We start from the raw sequence: 22,739 nt of genomic DNA, 5'->3' as shown, positions 1-22,739 counted from the left end.
GTACGTGGAACGATTGTGTTTTTAACATTCCATTTTAGACGTTTCATTGTGCCGGTGTCGGAAAGAAAGGAATGTTTTTTTTACTATTTTTAAAACTACTGCAACACAACACGATTTCATTTGTTTGTCTTAGAACATCAATTTGCAGCGTGTAAGATGAATGTAGCCGGTAAGCAGTTTGTATAGCAAATTGAGCATAATACTACACTAGGCACATTGTGAATCCTTACCGCCCTACTGGGGTGTTTAAACTCTTTCAGAACGTTTGCACGTCCCAGCTGCTGACCGGAAACAACACCAGCTACTGGTCAACTTTTTGCTGAAGAGCACTCTAAGTAAGAACCCTTACGTTACTACGCGAACAGATGGCTAGCAAACATACAGGCACCTTTCTGCCCTCTGTTTGGCAAAACGCGTCCACATTTCCACTGTATCTTTTTCGCCTACCGTATCGCTCACATTCCGAGGGGCAGTAAATTAACATGCTACCAAAACCAACCGTGCCCGGCGAGAGCATAAACCAATTAGTGCTTCGCCGCACGGTCGACGGTGCTCATTCGCACGGTGGGTAAAATCCAGGCTAATTTGAAGATGTACTACGTGACAGGTTACGTAATGCCGTTATGTATTCTGCTAAGTGTTTCCATCCACACGTTGGGCAAGTCAAGCGACCGGGGATCGGGAATGTACCAAATATAATCAGCCGCCGGTGTGTGTGTGAGCTTGCACTCCAGTTCGCCTATGCTAGGAAAAACTTGAACTCGAAAGAATCCTGAGTTCTTTTGCTAGCGAAAGCTTCACGATGCCCCGAACGGTATAGTAGGACAGGGAGTAAAATACACACCGGCAAAACTTCCCAACCCCATACATACAAAGGCGCGCGCGAGCTGCTGCGTGCTGGCTGCTAAATAACTTCCTACCATTCGGTTTCACAAACCGAACCAGTTTCTTGATGCAATTAAGGCGAGGAAATTAATTAAAAAATTTCCATCACTTTTCCTTCACCTTTCCTTGCACACGGGATGACTGTTGAATTGTTAGTACGGTTTCACCCTAATCCATACACTTGCATTCGCGGCACGTTAGGGTTGTGAAGTTGCACGCCATTCATTTGCGGCGCTAAACCAATAAACACTGCTATTATTGTGGTAGGTTCGCTTCTGTCAATCATTGATATTGTTATATATTTCATTTAAATCGCTTATAGAAGTTTGATACCGCAACTTCAATGGTTTAGTGTTGATATAAAATAGGTGTATAAAAGAGTCACGTATAATTATAATATGTTTTGGTGACTTGTAAAAATTTTCAAACTATATACTTTTGCAATTCATTCGTGTATCCGATATATTAGAGGAAAAATTATTAGCTTGGAGCATGTGAATAGTTATTTTAAGGTTCCTTTTAAGAATAAGTACCCCAATTGTTAGACAAGAAGTGATTTCATTTAAAAGATTGAAAATTTGAAAGAAAAAATACCGTATTCTTTTAACTGCCATTTTTCACTGGTAATTAAATTGAGCGTCGATTTAGAAAAAAATACTTCGAGTTAGGAATGTTTTCAAAAAGTCCTTTAAAATCTAAGAAATTCAAAACATTATGAAGAAAATGCTGTTAATCAAGCAATAGTAAAATTTAACAACAAAAAAATGCGAAATATATTTTGAAGTCTATCAAAAATTTTTCAATACAGTCAGTTTACTAGTTTTCGAGAAATTCTAGAATTCGGTTAGCAAATCGTGGTTAATATAAAAAAAAATCGTTGATCAAAACGGATTTTGTATAGGAATGCAATATTTGTTGCTTTACTAATTTGATTATTCTACTGTATAGTTCCTAAAGAAATTGAAATAAAAAGAAATAGTATTGGAGTTCTCTCCCCTAAACTAGCGAACAACTTCGGTAAATGTTGGCTATACGTAGAAATCAATCAGATTGTGACTTATCGCACCACGACCGGTTTGAAATTATTTTATTTTATAATAAATTTTGTAAATAATCAATTCTTAATCAGTTTAACTTCAATCCATGTAATTTAGATAGCCAATTTAAAAATATTCATGTTGTGGGAACTCATAATGATTAATGAATTAGGTAATTTACTTGTGCTTTGCGTTGTCAAAACACATGCACCCAAAACACATACTGCACATAGCACATAATGGTATGCAGTGCTGATTGCCTTTTGTCACACAGCTCACAAAGGATGGATCGGAATCAATCTTTCCTCTATATTGAACAAACCTAAAATCTCACGAACACTAATCTACCATTGGGTTAGTGGTGGCACAGACGTATGTTTGCCGTTAGAATTACAGCTCCCATTCTCTCCTTCTCACACACACCAACTCACTTCTTTGGAACACAAACACGCCATCCTGCCGTCAGGACGCCCGATCGGGTTTGATTCCGGTCATAGGGCTACTAGCGAACGTAATGCTAATCAACCAAATCCCACCGTTTTCCCCGAAACATATAATGAACCGAAATCGCCGACTGGAATTCGCACGGACAATAAATTAGTCGACTTTTCCAAGACTCCGGTTGTGGCCCGCCCGCAGAAACCGGGTGTGTCCGAGCGAAACGATTTTATGAATGGTTTCGGAGGCGATGGTGAAAGCAACAACGGACGTCGAGGCGATCGGAAGCCGTCCAACGGTGATCGAAACGATTATCCGGTTTTGTTTGTTTGGTGGGACATTCGTCAATATTGGAAGCGTAAGTACTTGCTGATAAAAAAATATTTCAACCATGAATAGAACGCTGCTGACCAAATTCAAGGAATATTTCACTAGCGGTTCGTGGGATATTTTAACCAATGCAAAGGTTTTCGGAGAGGCCCGGTGGTGTATTGGTAGCAACGCTGGTCTTCACACGACCGGACCGGTTCAAAATCCCATCCGCGGCAATTCATCGTGCGTTGGTCTGACTATCCGGCTACGGGTAGATAAAGCCAAAGAGAGACAGAAATGGCAGGCCTAGACCTCTTGAGCTTGCTGTATCCCATGTAAAGAAGAAGCTAGAAGGTTTTCAATGTATAATAAGGTCGATAAATTAATCATATCTGCTCAGCTAAATTGCTTACTATATTAATGAAAACCCGTTTCAACAAAGGAAGCCAATCATAACCTTGTAATGATCAATTAAAAGTTCTTCTTTTGAAATGAAATAGAGCAGAAAGCACTCGATATCGCTCTTACTTTCGAAGTGTATAAATAGAATTTCCACAGCGCATACTAGGGAAATTCCCACGCTCTCCGTTTTTTGCCACCTGCGCAAGACAGCCGCCTTGATAGAGCAGTTTATTTGATTAAATGGTTCAATGCGTAAACGATAGCTTTGCAGCAGCCGTGTGTCAGTACCAATCCTGGAGATCATAAAGCAACTGCCATAGCACGAGTCTTCGGTTGATTCCGGAGCACAAAACAGCATGCACTATTTATGTTCATCAGGTCGGAAAGAAAGAGTGCATGAAAATTAATCTGCCAACGAGAAAATGTTTGGTTTTATAGCCGTTTAACAACATTACTCACCTTTAAAATCAAGTTCCTCGTAAGAGGATTTCCGATGTGGTGAAACAAAACAAGAGCCAGAGCAGAATTTAAGCTCTCGGCTTTTCCACACTTCCTGACTCGCTTTATGCTCACGGTTTTTTTTCTCCCTTCCATTTTTATCCATTTTCATGACGTTTTCAATTGTTCCGCTTTACTTCATCTTGCCGGCGTGCGCTGCTGGGACATAAAATATTGACGACAACTTGGGCCGGTTCCATGCTCCGGACTAAACACATCATTGTGACCGAGCAGAAAATCAGGAGAAGTTCTACCTGTACCTCATCGTCGCAGTTACGGTCGCCATCCTGCTCTGCGTGTCGATCGTGATCGGGCGGTTGGTGGTGCAGCGGCGGCGCACGGCGAAGGACGGTGACGATAAATTCCAAACTTCCAACACCGGCGAAACAACGCTCCCGAACGGCTTCACCGACGATATATCGGAAATCGATGCGGATATCGATCTGCAAACGCCCCTGCCGGTGCCGAGCGTATCGCGTAGCGATGTAAGTATACGTATGCGGCAACTCTGCCCTGCTGCTGCGCTCGTATCTTCCCTTGCCAGGACCGTACGAAGGACCGCCACAGTCTAATCAAACCTGTCTACCGTTTGCACGTTCTCTTCACGCTTTTACGCTTCCGGCGTGTGGTTACTTTTTCCACGATTGCCACCCGACCAATGCCCGTTCTCGGAATGATTGTATTGCACCGCGGCAGAGCTACGGACCGTACACACCATCACCGGGACCGTACGGCAATCTCGGACCGTCGAACATTTCGCACACCTCCACCACGATGCTCGTGCCGCCGTGCTCGATGGGTGCCATCATGAGTACGTCCCAGCCGCCCGGGTATCTTAGCGGTCCCATCAACATCATGCCATCGCAGTTGGGTTCTAGCATAGGTAAGTTATTTGGTTCCGGTGTGCAGCCAATTCTTTTTATCCACGCAATCGTACCAGTCCGTAGTCCATCGCAGAAGTCATTTAAATGCAATTTTACAAGAAGCATATTGCAGTGGGGATTTTTATTTGCAGAAATGCACTGTGGAGATGACGGTGGACTGTTGATGATCAGTCATGCATATTATTGCATAATTTAAATGCAAATGGTAGTTAGCTTTAAGTGCGGCTCATCTTTCAGTACGAACATCATTTTACATTACAATTTGTTTAAAACTTTCCTGTAAAAGTCAGCTAACATTTCACGTATAATGAACGAAATGTTGCGAAACCCGATGAATAGATAGTACATTATTAAAATTATGTATACTCCATAAAAATTGACTGCTGTCAGTCGCATGAATTACACCAAAATGGATTAGAAACTGTATATATAGAGTAAAGGTAAATTGTAAAACAAAGCTGGCAATCGTGTATACAACCCGTACGCTCTAGTGTTGCGAGTAACTTTTTCTACCCGTCAGGTGCATGAATATTCCATGAGCTTGTTTCTTGTCAACAGCAAAAGCTAAAAGCATCAGGAAACATGTTTAACATGTCCAAATCAACACAATAACATCGACCGTTACCCCTTTTGCCGATTAAAACTTACTAATGAGCTGCAGATAAAGGTGAAGCACACTACTTGCGAAGCGTACAATGTAGCCCAGTTGTGCTTGTGTGCGATAAATTATGTACATCTTTTTCCACTTCAAACTATGGCACGCACTAGCTGCGGCGAAGAAACAAAACCATTCCTTACGCTTTAACCGGTTCTTTCATGCCAAACAGACGAAATGGTGAAACCCGCCTGAAACACCATCCTTTATTTATTGTGCTTTGCTGCTGGTCTGCTTCTGCAGGCCTCCAATAAAGCACATTCTCCCACGATGCTTAACCTCACATTAAAGCGCTTTCCCCTTTGTTTTGCCGGAGATCGCTAGACTCCGTGTAATGTTCTGTTATGTCCCATTTTACCAAAAACACACCTTGTTTTTGGCCCAATATTGTTCTCGAATGGGTGTTCTGGCGTTGACTTTAATTTTTCACCATTCACTTAGAGCAATATTTTAATTCATTCGCACCTTCGGTCGATCCGTTCCCTTCGGGGCATGGCAAAAGGTGCGTGAGGGCAGATGATGGGCGATGGTAGGAGCTGTTTAATAAGCTCAACGGTGTGGAAGTCATTTTTGGGCTGAAAACAAAATCCTTGCTACCGGTGGTTCTACAGACCCAGCGAGTTGTTACGATACAGCCCAAATGTGACCGTGTACATCCACGATGGCTTTAATTAGCCCAACATTCAGCCTGAATGCGCATCGTTGCCGGCCTCTTTTTGTACCTTTCCTTCTCGCACAGGTTACGAAAATTTACGAACCATTTCCGGACAATTCTTTCCATGCCGTTCTTCCCGCCGGTGGGCTTTCCGGAATGTTGCTTTAAGGGTTGGGAATTTGAGACATTGGAATGTTTGCAAAAATACAACATTCTTGATCCGTCGGGAAAGGTTAGCTGCTAAACAAAACAAACCCGAACCGAAAGATTGTTATTTTAGGTCTTTGTGGATGCGTCCATAATCGATAAATACAAAATGTGAACCCTTTTTTTGTGGCTATGGAAATTTGACCATTATCTGTGATACATGTTTAATCAAAACCCAATACCCAAATCCATCCCGACAGGTGCGATAAGAACGCCGCTAGCAGCGATGACAACACTGCCCAGGCCACACCAAGCCTCGCAGCAGCTGCCGCCCGGCTTTCTCGGCGGTTCCGTAATTGGTACGCAAACGTTACGCCGGCTGTCGAGCGACCACGACGGCAATACACCCCGCAGTCTCAGTAGAGGAGCGACCAACGCGCAGTACTACTACGGATGACATCCGGTTCCTACGCAGCCGGCTCTTATCGCTACGTCCGGTCCGCCCGGTTCCGCCGGAACGGTACAGAGCCACACCGTCGCACAGCAGCATCAGCAGCACCCGTCCCAACTGTCCACCGCCACCTCCTGTACCTCCTCCTCCCATTCGAGTCAGCAGCAACAGCAGCAACAACAACAGCATCACCCACAATCCATCCTCAAAAACAAGGAACCAACGATCAGCGAGCTGGAGGATACCATCGTCATGTGTCCACCGAATCGGACGTACTGTTTCTAGAACTACAGCATTATCCTGCTAAGGAAGCATCACACCACCACCATTACCGATTCCACCATCGCTTCCACCACCGCGGCCGCCGCCCTTCAGCTCCAGCGCGGTGAATGCGCGGCCACGCCGGACAAGGACTTGGTGTATCTGTGAGCGAAGTTTGCGAAAGCTAATTAAAGTTGGTCTCATCCAACGGGCACAGAACCTCTGACCGGAGGCACTCGTTTGCTGCAAATTTCCAAATGAAATGTGTCGCGAACTGGGGACACATCACACAAACTAATCCGTCGTTAGATCAGAGCGCTCGGAGATTCCGCCCTCCCTTCCCTCCCCCTCGCCCAGGGTCGAGCCATACATACAAAACCAAACAATATTACGAGTGAGATGCGGGGCTTGCCACGCTACCAGCGGGTTCCGGCACGCTACGCCAGATGGAAACGATCCATCCTTGAGTAATACTTAGTATTTCAAGCGCGTCAAACCGTCAAACGGGAGCTTATCGTCCTTGGGAGCTGCGTCATTGTGCGCACTAAGACTGTCGCTGTCAGCCTGCCTCGCAAATGGCGATTGGCCATTGGAACACCAGTGGCAGCAACTGAACGGATCCACGGGAATGCAGCATGTACAGAGAGCTCTGGAAGAGGGAAACGCATTAGTGGGATAAGCTGTTTCCGTGTAACTTACCATCCCTCGCCCTCACTGTTGATCCTGCCCGGGGAAAGAAAGTTGTGGTCCTACGCCAACAACAAACAGGTACTAGACGCATAAAAACAAACACACTAACTCACACACTAGAAATGCTCCCGCCCTGGATGTGTTGTACCGCGGCGGTTTTGTTGTATTCTCATTGTTCGAATTTTATCGTAAGCCAAACAGTAACAGAAGAAATAGTACCTAGGACGTAATGGGGACGCGACAGAGAAAATAAACACACACACACAAATCGGCCATCCAGTGGATGGTAGGCGGAAGGAAGAAGATGTATTAAACTAGATCTTATTAATGGCTACTAGAGCAGGTATGTGACATGATGCCAAATGCCCACAGTTAAACAGTGCGCCGTAAGCGTAAAGGCAATAATTGAAACCGTTTTAAGTGACCAGCGACCCAGAGGTAATATAGAAAAAGAGAGCCAGAGAGAGAGTGAAGGAGCAAGATGCACACACGCAGTGTGAGTGTGTGTACATATATGTGTGCAAAACAATCGTTTGTGTGCAATTTGAAACTGTTAATTACAATCCAATAAGAGACAAGTCTGTGCGGCAAATCGGGTTTTTCATGTTAAAATGCCCTTTGCCGTCAGCAAACGGTGCCCGGTTAGTGTGTTTGCTCCAGCGGTTGCCGGCAACTAGCGCAATCACAGAGCTGTATAGATGTTGCGGGTTTTTTTTTAAAAAAGGTGAGTGTATCTGTGTACGATAAGTCACTCGACGCGCGGTCGGAGCCGGTCTTGGCTGGGATGAGAGTAGGACAAATTTGTAGGCAATTTTTTGATCAACTCGCACTAGTCAAATACATCTGCCATTTTGGTCGGTAAGCAAGCAAGCAATGGCGAGATAAGTCAGGATATCTTCTTTTTTTTTGGTTTTGATATACTTTCTTTTTTGAACTACAGAATAGAGCAAACCGTTTCCAACTACGTAACGAGAGCGTCCGGATAGCGGTACCAAACATCATGTAGATTCCATTCATCATTAGCGTAAAGTGTGTCAGTGAAGCTCGGATGCAATGGGCAACCGTCGGCTGATGGGCCGTCCCGTATCTGGGAGTTGGTGGCCCAAACAGTGCACTGACAACTTCAAACTCTGCGCCGAAGATTGATGGTTCAAATGCGGATGGTACACATCCCGCAGTACATGCCCGAGACATGTCCTTTGCCAACCAATCTGCCAAAATCCCGAACCTCGAATCAAGTCTGACAGCTGTCTGTCATGCAACCGGTTGCGGAATGGCTGCCCGCACGGCGGCAACTGGTCGATTCCGATCAATTTCGTAAAGGGTAATCAGGGTAAAGGTTGTACGCACGACACAGACAGCGGATCGAGCCAGTTCCGAAGCGAAACTGGGAAGGAATTGAGAGTTGAAAGCGTTATCCTGATTATTGGGGTAAAACCTTTCACAATGATCAAACTTTTTATTTCGTCTTTTGCTTTCTTTTTTCCAAACATACATGTTCAGTTGTTTTTAACTTGAAAGAAAAATAAAAATAAACGTGCGTTACATGTGTTTTCGGAACTGAAATTAATAAGAATCATTAACAAACACGAGAATCATCTACTTAGTGTACTGTTTTGTTTTAATTTGCCTTAAACATGCAAGCGTTAAGCAAAAATGTTGTAATATAGGGAAAATTTAATAGCAAAATATTTTGTTTGCAAGCAAACGGCAAGCAATCGGTTGATAAAACGCAGTTTTCACAGTTGGTAGCTGTGATAGGGAAAGTCCGGGAAATTGTAACCACACAAAGCAAAAGCGTCACATGAAGGGGCAGTGACGGGTAGAAAATGGCATATGTGAGTAAACACAGCTGAAAGCATGAGGCGCCAAAGCGAGAGCGAAAACAAGGAAATCACTTCCCTTTGGGAACGTGTAGAAGAAACGCAGTTAAGTTTATTTATTTACTGAGTGTATATTCTATTTCTCATTATTTTTTTATTACGATAATAATGACCATACACTGGAAATGGAACTCCTTCTTCATCAATATCTGTAACATCTGTGGAGGCAGATGGTGAAAAAAATCAAAACCAAACCTGTAAATAAAGTATTTTAATAATAATCGTTTGTTGTGCATTCGATGCATTAATTGATGACTTTCGTGTTGATTTGTGGTAAGGTCATTCTGCACGGTAGGCTTTCCTTTCTGTTATTTTTTTGTATATTTTATCGTATAGTATTATAATGAACTTTTTCCACCCCCCATTTAAGTTCTTTTTCAAGGTTTCAAATAAAAAGCAGCGTTGCACAGTACGGGCAAACAATCTAAAATTTAATGATCCTGTTGAAGTGGCTCATGTCTTCATCGATTTATCTATTTTGTTTATTGTATTATCATCGGCAAAAGTCGTATATCCGATCGGACTGCAGTCCGTATAACTGCACTTCCAATTGCATACCCTTCTAGGCACAATTATTGGCGTTTCAAATGTTAGCCAATCATCATATGAATGTAATGTTACCGATAACTATGTTATCACCTCAAGCAATTAAACAACTATTTGTCGGGGTGTAATATTTCCTTTTTGTTTCCTATCAACCCAGCTGAATTGTTAATCCTACTCGTTCGCCGGTGGAATGAATTTATGCAGGGAAAATTAATTTCAAAATACATTGCATACCTTCAGGCGTGAGCGCTTGTCAGAATCCATAGCGACACTTACTGTGGAATCAATAGAAATTGTAACCAATCAATCGTGGTACATCGAAATAACTAACATGGATAATTTTCCACGAAAGTTATAATATTCCACCATGCTCAGTTAAACAAAATAACACACAAGCAAGCGTTCCTGAAACTGCTTCAAACCGTGTAATGAATAATTAGCATGTAAATTTTTTTTGTTATTATCATTTCTAGTTCAGAATATTACATTTCTGGTTGATTCGTTATACACACATTTAACCGATGCATTAATTGTTTGCTGTAAATAAATTGCTGCGTATTTCGTGTAACAATACCCGAACCGCTTGTAAGATAAGTTCCTCGTGGAAGTTAAACTAAATCAGCTTTCATGGTTCAACACATTTTTAGGGAAACAAAAAACCAATACTGCAACTCTTTTATTTAAATCAACATTCCAAATTTAGTAAATCCTCGCTACACATTAGTCGTCATCATCAATGGACATCAGCGTCCAATCGCCATCCTCGGTCGAGTCCTTAGTGGGTAAGCATTTTCTTCAAACTTTCAACCAGCACTGCCGCCTCCTGCTCAGTAATTGCACGTCCACGCAGCCGTCCATTCATGTCATCCAGGGTGGCTTGAAGGAAATCGCGTACACCGTTCGACACGACGTTGGTAATCGTGTTGCGGAAAATGGTCGTGATGACGTTGACGAAAATGTTGGCCAACCAATCGACGAGAATGTTGCCGCGGAAGCGAATGCTCAGGTTGCTGCAAATTGGAACGCGGACAGAAACCATTTAGTGTACTGCTGGTGGCCGAAAACTGATGAAATGTTCGAGTAATCACACTGTCGAACCGGTCGACCAAATGAATAGTGTTACGAAGCGAAGGCAGCGTTCCCATTTCAAAACCCATTCTCTGCTAGATTTTGTTTCTAAATCTAAAATGTCAAGGTAGTAGTGAAAGCTTTAGGTCGAATTGAAGGGGCTTGAACGGTAACCCCACAACACACGCTTCGGAACAGGATAAGCCTCGGACATGAATGCGGTTGCGATATGATGAACCGGTTGCGAACGGCGAACGAGTGCAAAAGGTGAAGCCGTGAATAGATGACGATGGCGATTGCGACGATGATTTGTCCTTTATGCTACCCATTTGCTATTTGGCCCCGTCACTTTTATCACTTGTCGGAATCGAAACGTACGCTTCACATCCTACCCGTAACAGAACGACAAAACAGACGTGCTAGTTGGGTGCACTATCGCGAGGCAATGGCTGCCACTCGAGCAAAGCTTTCGAAGCTTTCCCCACCGTAGGGGGAGTGCTGGGAAATGATGGAAATTTATGACGAAAAAATCGGCATCATTTCGTACCAGCACTCGTAAACTGAGAGCTGTGTGTGTGTGGTTGTTGTTGTTTTTTGTGTTTTGTTTTCATTTGTCTCTTTTTGTTTTTTTGGTTCTATTGCTCCTTCAGCATGGCGTGATCGGTGGCAGATTTTCCCACCGGAACAGCAAGACTTTTGAAAATGCGACAACGTGTCGCTCGTCTGCCCGCCGTTGCTTGGCGTGTTTTCTTTTGTCTTTAGAAGCGGCAACCAATGAAAAGTAAATAAAAACGAACAGTAAAATAAACTTCACCGATAATATCCCGAGCGAAGAGCTCTAGGGCCGGAACGATCACGCTGTCCAGCAATTGGATACTTCCATCATTTGCGATTCCGCCTGTCGATAATACTGGAACTTTTGCGAACACCGGAACCGAGTTTTTGGTGGAAGTTTTTTTTGGTTGCTCTCGTGTTTTCTTACCCGTACCACATCCCGAACGCTCCAAAATGGCACAGGACCAACACGTGCTCGAAGGACGGGCCGCAGTATTACTGAGGGCAAAAGTTTTTATCTCGATTTTGAACACCAGTTCCGTGCTTACGAGCAAATAAGTATGTTAAAAACTATCAAACAGTGCCTTTGTGTTGCCCAAAGAGTGGCGCAGCGAATTTAAGCACACTTTAAATAAATCTCCACTTAACACACCATAAACACTATCTCACTTGAGTGTTTTATAAAGGCAAATTAATAAACAAAAGCGAAATTTCAACCATTAGCTTTATGGTTGTTTGTTTTATACTTTCACCCCATTTTTTCGGAATGTTGATTTGTCATCCGCCCTGTTATCCCATCCATGCTACAGTGGAGAACGCTTAAGTACAACTAAAAATCATTTCCACTTCAATTATGCCCATTCAATCACATTAAACAAGCGAAAGCCTCAACCATGAATACGAACCGGCTTGGCGCTTTGCGACCGCGGCCAAGTGTTGCATTGTTTGATCGAGTACCACACACACACACACACGGGCACTAGTGCACCGAACGCCACAAGCATCCGTCGATTGATGTCCAGTGTGGTGGTTGCCTTCATAGTGGATTCGTGTGTGACATATGGTTGCCGGTGGCTGCCATTAATATGTTATTCCGCTCGGAGTACACTTAATATTTTATACCGCACGTAAATGACTGTCCAGCGCAATACACCGCCAGCGCAGTGGTGCTACCACTTTGTACAGCACACTATTGACGTGTGTGTGTTTGAATTATGGATGTGGTGGCACGGGACAAGATTAAACCTTTCAAGTTTTCGCACTGCGTTTTTTTTTGTCAATCGACGTGTGGTTGATGTAATTTTGTTAAAATATAATTAAATCATTGTAATTCAATTGCGTTTCTTTGTTAGTATTAGTTGCGTGGTGAAAATTGAGCGCAATGTGCAGAGTGTAAGTCGAACGACATCAAAATACCCATTGTTTGTGCTCTATTGAAACCCATTTGAGGTTTTATGTCTTTCTATCGTTTCAAAATTAAAATCGATTCAGTTTTATTACTAACTTCCCACACAAATTTACAAAGTTTCATAGAAGCTCTTTCACATTCATTGAAAAGCTAATGCAAATTAAATCATTACATTCAATTTAAAGTCATTTATGTTTTAGGTGTTTTACCATCAATTGGTAATCAACTCTAAGCCCATCAACAATCATACCATAACACACTTTTCGTAAAAACTTACTTTGATAATTGAAAACAATTAAAGCACAATCATTGCTCACCAACCGGTGGCACCCCGTAAAGCCATTAATGCGAGCATAAAACTTTAAAACTTTGCTCTCTTTTATCCTGGATAAATGGCTTTTGAGGAGATTAATCAATTTGTTGCCACGATTAAAAAAAAACCCACCGATGAGCACACGCGTCGAATCACGATCGTTACGGTGAGCATAAAATGGAATGGCACCCAACAATGCATACGAAACATTCGTGCTAATGACGCCACACATGACAACGCCCTTTTCCAGCACGGTTCCATGTTCAATTCTATTTGCAGAAAGGATCCACATTCTCTAACCATCGTTGGAGCGTTATTGTCGCTTCTGTCGGAGGAGAAAAAAAAACAATACCCGACATTCCGACAGCACCTATCCGTCCGCAGTAGAGATTGATATCGCAAAACAAAAGTGGATGGAATAAAAATCTTACTAATTCGATTGTTGGCGTGCGGACGCGGTGACTAGCAGCACGGTGACGGTGGAGATGGCTCACACAGGGAAGCGATTCTGCACGATTCCATTGTCATCCGCACACGTGCTGTGTGCCGCTGTGGTGGCTTAGTACACATTTGCGTTGCTTATCTTAACAGTTTTATGCTTGTTTATTCATTCTGTTTCCGGAAGTTTTCCCAACTGGTGACACAATCGTGTGTCTCACCGATCGGAAGCATACGATAATACGCTGGTAGCTTCCACTTACTGTGTACAGTTCCAACACACTGGAAAGCTCAAACCGGTGCTGTACCCATTAGAATTCAATGGACGCAGTAAATAAAATGTGCAAATTTTAAAACTGAATCACTTTCGCAACACTAGCGAACATTAGACAGAAGGCACGATGAACTGAGCCCGAGCGATTAGGGCATAGCGCAATGGGGCAAAAGAAAAATGTCCTGAGCATCCTGAATTACAAATTATCCTTTAACGTATGCTCAAACTCACTTCATATAACAATGGGGAAATCTTTAGCTGGAAGAACAAACTATACCCTGAGTGTTAAGTTCCGATTAGAACCGATGCCGAATAAGTTTAAGCAAACCCCTTTTAATTTAAGAATAACCTGAGCATAAGCCAATGCAAAATTCTCAACATTTACGTGACCTTAAGGATGGAGTTCGACAGTAATTTTGGCCTTAAAATCATTGATGAAGACCGTCTGTAGGCCCGGTGGTCTCAAGGACATTCTGGAGGTTGATGATCTTCGGTAAATATTTGATTTGTTTACTCCTAGTCCTACACCTTGTTGCAATCATTTAGCAATGATGATGAACGATGATGTCACTTTACTATCGATCTTCATCCTTAGCTTCAGATGCAGTTGAAGATCATGACAGCAGTTCAGGAATAGGACTGAAGTCTGTAGTGTGAACAAAGCACTGAAATACGTTGCTCAAGTTCTTTCGTAGTTAGTCCTAGCAGTAAAATAAGTCCTTATTTTAGCAAACACTTGAGGAGCTCCAACACACAACAAATGGTAACAACAATTTCACGATTGAATGATGTTCAATCAGCAGGAAACGATGATTGTTACGTTCATCCGAAATCACCCGAATGGGGAGAAAAGTACAAAATGCTCTCTAGCGTTATATTCGAAACATATATTTTTGAACGAAAGACATTTTCACATGATCATACACATACAGTAGGTTTTTTTTCGGTATGACGATGGTACCCACCAGGGCCAATTTGGTTATTCTTCAATAATCCACTACCCGTATCGTATACTTAAAAGTACTGCTCGAGGCGAATCAAGTCTACCACCATCGTACTTGTTTGTGCGGTTTCACCTAGAGCCGTTTGGCGTTGCTTTAAAAAAAAAACCATCCCGTTTGATGCCCGCAGGACATTCTTCTGAAACGATTGTACGATACACCAAAACCAGGAGGACCAAGGAACGTTTCCAAAGTTTCATTGGCTTGACGGAAAAGAAATTGCACTCGACAATAGCGCAAACGCAGCAAAAACAGTCAATGTGTCGCTTTGCCGATTTGTTTCTTCACCACTCATGCCACGGTGTACGGTTCGATGAGCACTATCGATACGCCGGCAACAATATCCTGCAAGCCAAATATTGGAAAGCACCCGATTCATTTCGATTTACTGCGAATTGAAATTGCTTATACAAGCCCCAACAATGTAACACATGATTGGTAACGAAAAAAAATCATAAAATCCAAACCATACGTTCGATGCCGCTCGAAAAATTCGGGGTCGTTGCATACAGCTCACTGGATTTAATTCCGTATACGGACAGCCTTCAAACGGGACGATTAATGGAAGCACCCACTTCGAGCCTCAAACACTTCAAATTGATCATGTACCCGTCGTTTCAATAAAAACAACACTCCGAAAAAAAAAGACACACTGTAAAGGTATCTCGCATCGCTCGGACAAAGTTTCCAGTGCTTCCAGTTAATTCGAAAGTTTCGAGAGTAAATCACTTCACAGTCGTGAAATGATTCTACCTTCTCACGCACCATACGCAAACACAAACGCATAACAATCCTACCCCCATCAAGCCAACGGAACATAAACTTCTCGCTAATAATTAAATGCTTTGGTGCAACTTTGCCGATCAAATAACTCACACGCGCCCTGCCACGTGCGTCCGTCTCCGGCTGGCAATCCGGTTGATGGAAGGACCCACTTTTGCACAATGGATAAGAAAACCAAACCCCCGCGACGCGGAGGTTGAATGGAAGGGAACTTCGGGGTTGTTACGAGAAATGTGAAACGTGATCAAAGAGATGAAAGTATACACACGCACAACGTACAAAACAAAAAGAAAAACGAAGAAAAACACATCGCCAAATCGTCATCCTCACTTACCCCATGTTGGTGAGACGGAAGTCCTGCATCCAGATGTAGAAATCCGTCATGTCGATGATGAACTCGCTGTCGAAAGTCATCGTCGCTACATCGACGTCAACGAAACCGGTCGGCCCGAGATCCATGATGTGTGCGGAGTAGTCGTACGTGAACTGCAGAAGAGAAGGATAAAAAAAAACCCCCGTGGAATGAAACGAAGCCAGTTAAAGGCGAAACGTGGGACCAAACTCTCGCTCAAGTTGAAGGAATTAATTTCTCCCAACTGGGAAGCACCGCCGAAATCTTTCCTGGAAACCGTTTCACCGTAAGATCCGGGACCGGGTTTCCCGTACGCTCCAGGGACCGGGATTCGAACTCCTTCGGGGCGACGCACTATCGGGGGCACGTTGAAACTTTTCCATCGGAAAACTCGCGTTAAGAGCAAACACCTTGGTGGGTTTCTTTCGCCGCGATGAAACACGGTCGCCGAAGGTAGCAGTATAAACAAAACTCCCCACACCCACAATCGTCGAACAACAACACAATAATTGCCCTGAAAGTGTGGCGTAGCTACATACATTCCCACCCTCCAAAAGTTCCTTTGCCCCCGTGCCAAAGCTCCCTGCCTGCTTAAGCTAAACCTGTGGCGTAATAAACACCATCGCGCTAGCTGAGCTAGAGGTGGAAAAAAGCGCCACGACAAAATCTTCGCATAAGCCAACACGGGCAACTCTTTGCCACGGGCGCTAACCGCATCTGTCCATCCTGCAAGGGCGTCACCGTGTCGTCGGAAAAGTATAATCCACTCACCTGCACCAACACACCCAGCTGTGCGAGCGGTACAGGCACACCTTGCATCTTACCATCCTACCGTCTGGCAGAATCACCAGGTTCAGCGCTAGGATCAGGTTTTAATGGCGTTTTGGTTTTCGGGAACCGGCCCCTCCCTTCGTCGCCTGCCCTCGAAACTTCCCTCCCCGAAAAAGGGCTGCACCCTCTGGTGGGAAGTCGGGAAATTTCAGCACCTTTTACGAGATCTTTCTATGGGGCTTTAGCACTAAAGGGTTTATTTTTGCCTGCTCGCACTCTGCAACACTTGAGGGCACACAGCAGTGAGAGTTCCTTAGCCAACAGCTCCCCAACAACGGCAAGAAAGGAAAAAAAAACACAAATCCGCCTCCAAAAGAAAACACCACGATGGAAAGCAAATTAAATGTGACTCGTTCTCGGTATCGCATATCCGAGGTAATAAATTTTCAAGCATTGTTTAATCACAAGACGACGAATGCGGCCAACAAACAAGAAGAAGAGACAAAAAACAACGCAACCCGCGTCAAGCTCAGCTAGTAACCGTGAACACCGGTTCTCCATTTTCACGATCCACTCCAGAAGTGTGCGATCAACTTTATGGAACATGCTCCGCCTTAGCAGCAGTCGCTGTAAAAAGCGCACAATTTTCCATGCCGCCTACTTGCGTTCCGTTTGTTGCTGCTTTAACGCACTTTTACACACCCGACATTACACCGAACATGATGGAGAGCAAGCCAGTTGTGGATGTGTGTGCGTACGCCCGCGTATGTGGCGTGAGCAACGTCCCGGGGAAGATATCAACACGCAACACATCTGCTATATTCACCTGCACGCACATCAATGTGTTGCCTTCGCGCAAAAGTCGTTAGAATGATAAATTTAGACAAATTCATTTTCCAACCTCCCGTGTCAAGAGGGATGGGGCTCGGGAAGACACCGCACCGGGGACCCGTTACCACCCCTTAGCAGGTAAACTGTGCTAAAATAAGGCAGAACACATCAATGCCTTTTCCTGAATTCTATGGGCTCGAAGAAGCCTTTGGGGAGGGAGAAGGTCCTTGGACGCTTCATAAAAGTGCTGCTATCGCCACGCAATAAAGGGAAACTCGTTTCCCGCAAGAATTTCCTCGAATCTGGCATACGAAGCAAAACGGCAACTCCCATCCCCGCATTACGCATTTGACGAACTGTGTTTGTCATGGTACAGGTGACTCAATTTCTCAGTCCCGCCGGGGTACCGGGACCGGCCCCACCCCACCCCATAACGAGTAGGCACTCCACGCGCTGCTGATGCCGCTTTTCGTTGAATAAATCACACACCTCTTCCGGCTGGTGGCTCTTCCATTGCACGGCGATTGCGTTCCCAGTGTTTATCCCGCAGCGTGGCGACGAGATCTTGCTAACCTCTCGAAAGCCTTCCGAAAACGGGCGGACACGGAACGGGGTTCGCCCCCCCCGTTCTGCAGTGCAGCCTCCGGTTCTGGTGGTGTCTCCATTGCCGGGGCATCGACTGCTGGCAACTAGCTTCTCCTTTGGGAAGTGAGGAATAATTTCTTGCTTTTTGAATAATTCATTTCGCCTTGCAACACCACTGAAGGACCTGTTTAACGAGGCGCACCGGTTCGGTACGGTTCTGTACCGGGTTCGGGCGGTGTCGACGGGGGCGACGATATTGAATCTTATTTTACGCTTCACTGACGCGCTTCGGCACCGAAATGTTGTGGTTTCAGGTGGCGGTGGCGTTAGTTTTTCCCCCGTAATACATTCAACAATTATTTATTATTATTATTCTCATTTATTGCTTTATGAAGAAGGTTAAAGATATTCTTCAAGGAAATTGCTTTTAAAATCCACTCGAAATGCGTTTACTAATACGTAATGGAAAATGTTTACCAATACTGTGGAACAGTGGAATGTCCAGAGGGATGTGCAGTGGAAAATATTAATAAAACAACACTTGGAAGCTTGGCCGCCTAAGCGATATTGTAAAACAATATAGTACTGTTTGCCTAGAATTATGGAAACCGGCAGCAACCTGTAAGGTGGCAAATGTTCTTCGAACAACCCTTAATTGTGTTATTAGGTCACAGGCACAACAACGGTTAGGTGGGCATTGTTATCGCGACCTTGATTGCTGTAAACATCACGTAGAGCTTAGCACAGATTCACTTATTCTGATCAAGTATGACTTATGTGCGCTAGTCTACCATATAATATTAATATTGTAATTTAAATTGTAGAATAAAACCTCCGGGAATTAATAGACCCATATTCTGTCAAACTTGGATCCTTAAACCTAATACTTGACAACTCCCACATAAAATAACTATTGATTACAATTCCTGCGGAATTTTTGCACTTTATGATTCATTGAAACTGATCAATAGCTCTACCAACCCATGCTCTGAAGATTCCAGTGAATAATTTGCTGTACAAAACTTATTCTGTGAATACATTCTTTCGCAATACTTACACCCAGCTGCCGAATGTTGCCGCCAACGGTAACGCGCAGCAACTGCCGGTCGTAGTGCATCATCGCATTTCCATTGCGGCCCACGCTGTGGATGGTGTGGAAAACTCCATTCGTGAGTGCCAGCTCACCATGGTACGTAATCAGGATTGGGCGCTGTGGGATCATGGGAACGAAAGCAGTGTACATCAATCAGCGAAAAAAATTCTCCCTGATACAAGAAAGCGCCTGTAACTATACTCGCACTGTATACGTACATGTTCAAATCCTTCAACCACATCGGGCAGTGCCATGGGAACGAGATGAGTGTTCATCCACGGTCCAACCTGTATCATCACCACATCGATGTAGTTGTTCATGTTTGCCGACATGGCGGTATTCCGATTTCTGGAAACAAAAATGTGCACCATTTAGTAATGAAAGATTGTTGAAGAACCCGAATGGAAAGTGTACTGTGTTTCAGCAACAAACAAATGGTCGAACGGGAAACAATGCTGAATTTAGGATAGGTAAACGAATTCATTTCATGTTTCTGGTGAGTATTTTCATCATCGTAACAAATGTTGCCTTAATTTTACTGAAACAATGCACAAGAGGACTTGTCGATCAGCCTGCAAAAAAAACCCTCAATCAATTTATCAACATGCACATGTTATCTAGCGATTTCCCATTACACTCATGCGATTTTAAACAACCACAATTTAAACAACCAAATACGCACAAGTAATTTGAGGAACATTCAGAGAAATTTTCATACACTATTACAAAAGGTTTACTTTTTGATTACTTGCTGTAGCAGGCATGAAATCAGATTGCAGTAGTAAATTCTTGACTAATTACACACTGTTTCAACCAGGTGTGGACAAAGTAATCCATGGTCTACTGCGTTGCACCTGATATCCCTGCAACAAAGGATGGCTGGTCTAATCTTATCGTTTTAATTTATCTAAACACGTCGTTTAACAGCGAGTACCCTGGACCCACATGGTAGCGTACTCCATTGTGCTAAAATGGCTGATTTTGAGCGTCCGTTTATACAGTTTTTTCAGCTCGTTGTTGTAGCGCTTTGTTACGTCTATTATATGAACTTATGTTTATGCGAGAGTGAAAATCATTAATCTTTATTCCAATGCTAATTGGTATTATCAGCAAACAAAAAAAAATCAAATAGGATTTCCATCAATTGGTGTGTATGCCTAAACTAAAAACTTATAGCTTTCATGCTTATTTAAAGGTGTTTTCACTACGATTACCGGACAAGCCATTTTGAATAGAATGCTTCAATTATTCCATATTTATTTTTGGGATTGAACACTTCTGCCGTAGTTGATGCATATACATTTCCACTATATTTTATTAAATCAAACTAGGATTGAAAAATATTCCATATCTCTGAACTTGCTTTTAACGTGATCAATCAGTAAAGTGAATCAATAAAAAATGCTCGAAACGATTTGCACTTTTGGCGTTAATATGCAATGTTGATGTACAGAAATTACAAAATTCTTCAATTAGTACAGAGACAAATAAAAAAAGTAAACGTGAAAATTGCTAGCGACAATAAATATTTCATTCCCGCGCCTGGTGAGATCAACTAGTGCTTATCTATTATAAGCTGTTGAGCAGGGCTATAACTTCCAATTCTCTATTCTACACATCATTGTTCCTTTCTACCTAGCTAGAATCGATAAAAACAATTTCACATGTTTAAAAGAAATCATTTCCATTTACAGCATAAGCATAAATACTTCAGTTTATATATCAACCGTTGATTAATCTGGATAGACTGTCCAAAACCCACTATTTTCAAGAAAATCTCCATCGAAAGCCTTTTGTATTTCTCTCAAGACTAGTTCAAACATACACTTTAACAAACAATTATGTGATGAAACTCATTTTTAACAACACAATGCTGATTTCAGCAGACCGCACGTAACCCCTTTTTAATGAACAATCAAGCTCCACTTACACATCATCGCCAACCTCCGTCTCGTAACCACCAACGGATGCCAGGAAGCAAACAAGCCCCAGAGCAACAAGCGACAGGGTACGCATATTTGGCTCTTGTTTTTCCACTTTCAATGCAACAAACAGCACACTAATCACACTCCGGTCGGGACTACTGAAACCTTCGCAAGACGTTCGATCCCTTATTTATACCATTCTTTCCCTTCGCACAAATTCATTCGCCCAGGTGCACCTAAAGCAAAGAAACGTCCGATTAATATGATAAGATATCCCTGGAACAGAAACAACAGTACCCTTCTTTTGGGTGGATTGCAGAAATGGCCGATAAGATTAACTGCCCTTTCCATGCCACCTTGCACCATACATCTGGAGAACCAACCGTCACACACGAGCGTTCGTCGATTAGTGTGGTAGCAAGTTGCCTTAGTACTGCAGCTGTGTTTTGCACACGATTGGCCGCTTGGGGCAAATTTTCCCAATCGCACCCTTACCGTACACCTTCGAAACACCTTCGTTTCGGAATGATATGTGATTAGGCCAACGATCGAAGCATGTGAAGCGTACGAATCAAAACAACCCGACTCGGAACGGTGGGGGCCCGGCGTCGTGCGTCGTGCCTGGAAGGCTTTTGGAGATTATAAATCGTAGACTTTATACCAGCCGATATTGCTACCGTGACACGTTCGAATCGACGATATCAGACCGTTTGCTGTTACTGAAGCGTTTGCTTAGGCGGGAGTTGATAAGATCACGCTCCGCAGTGCCTTTTGCCGCGTCTGCTTAATCGATGCTTAACTCCCGATTGCTTCTAGGCCTGATAAGCTAAACATTTTGTTGTCATTCCAAGGCAAGTGAAGCAGACGCAAGATTTGAAGCGTCAAAAATGCGAACTGCTTCCAAGTGCCCAACAACTCACCGAAGAACCTTAACTAGGATAGGGACGATTTGTCCATGCGCTTTCACGAGATGGTCCACAAAGTCGGTCAAAGAAACTTAAAGCAATCCCTTCGTAAAGGATCATTGACCGGAAAACTTTGTTTTACCTACCGACTGCCAAAACCCACAGCACCTACAAAACCATACCAACGGAACCGGTATGTTGGCCTGCTCAGTGTTCAGTGCTCCGGTGTTCAGAGTGGTCCGGTAATCGCGGTTGACTGGTGGTGATTGGAAAAGTTTTATTGTCCTGTAAGATTCCGCACACCACACAGCACCAAACATCCCAAAGGTGTTTCCTGAGCAAACGTCACAATTGAGCGATAGGGGAAAATGGGCATCCATTATGAGTAACTACTTCATCACCGTTGCCATTTCGCCCCGAAGCCCTGAAGAATTACTCTTGGTTGTGCGGTTGTAGACTGTACCGTCGGACGGCTTTCGTGCCAGGATGGTGCTGCCAAACGAAACACCAAACTCCCATTGAGATAGCTTAAATACTGGGTTCCAACCGTGAGTTCCTGTGGAATGCACAGTGTCGGCACGAACCAAAGGTAAGGGTAGCTAACCAAAAAAATTCATACAGTCAAGCAACACGGTCTACTCCGCTTAGCAATATTTTTCGTGACCGGCCTTTGCACCGATGCCATTAACACAA

The 22,739-nt window shown here is 43.5% G+C and overlaps 2 protein-coding genes across 2 annotated transcripts in view; one reads left to right on the top strand and one right to left on the bottom strand.

The window, feature by feature from the left end:
* Window positions 1-6,370, top strand: part of LOC128719645 (protein eva-1) — a 69,712-nt gene extending 63,342 nt beyond the window's left edge. Inside the window, exons 8-10 of the mRNA XM_053813273.1 lie at window positions 3,807-4,057; window positions 4,269-4,455; window positions 6,174-6,370. Of these exons, the coding sequence (XP_053669248.1) occupies window positions 3,807-4,057; window positions 4,269-4,455; window positions 6,174-6,370 (635 nt within the window). The remainder of the gene's footprint in view (window positions 1-3,806; window positions 4,058-4,268; window positions 4,456-6,173) is intronic.
* Window positions 6,371-10,519: 4,149 nt separating this feature from the next.
* On the bottom strand, window positions 10,520-21,232 carry LOC128708854 (mite allergen Der f 7-like). The gene is made up of 5 exons (XM_053803836.1): window positions 21,147-21,232; window positions 19,435-19,564; window positions 19,181-19,333; window positions 15,919-16,070; window positions 10,520-10,754 (listed from the first exon to the last, which is right to left on the bottom strand). Exons 1-5 carry the CDS (start codon window positions 21,230-21,232, stop codon window positions 10,520-10,522), a joined length of 756 nt encoding a protein of 251 aa, XP_053659811.1.
* Window positions 21,233-22,739: the final 1,507 nt, after the last annotated feature.

This window comes from Anopheles marshallii, chromosome 2 (genome assembly GCF_943734725.1).
Source record: "Anopheles marshallii chromosome 2, idAnoMarsDA_429_01, whole genome shotgun sequence".
In the NCBI taxonomy this organism is placed as follows: domain Eukaryota; kingdom Metazoa; phylum Arthropoda; class Insecta; order Diptera; family Culicidae; genus Anopheles; species Anopheles marshallii.
The sequence above is the reverse complement of the archived record's forward strand: the minus strand, read 5'-3'. Positions and strand labels throughout refer to the sequence as shown.

Bases quoted from the DNA above. Each gene is read 5' to 3' on its own strand.
- LOC128708854 (XM_053803836.1), bottom strand. From the start codon at position 21,232: ATGCGTACCCTGTCGCTTGTTGCTCTGGGGCTTGTTTGCTTCCTGGCA. The intron at 16,071-19,180 runs GTAAGTATTGCG...TCTCTTCTGCAG, and splicing joins GCAACATTCGGCAGCTGGGT to TTCACGTACGACTACTCCGC. The intron at 10,755-15,918 runs GTAAGTGAGGAT...TCCAATTTGCAG, and splicing joins TTCCGTCTCACCAACATGGG to CAACCTGAGCATTCGCTTCC.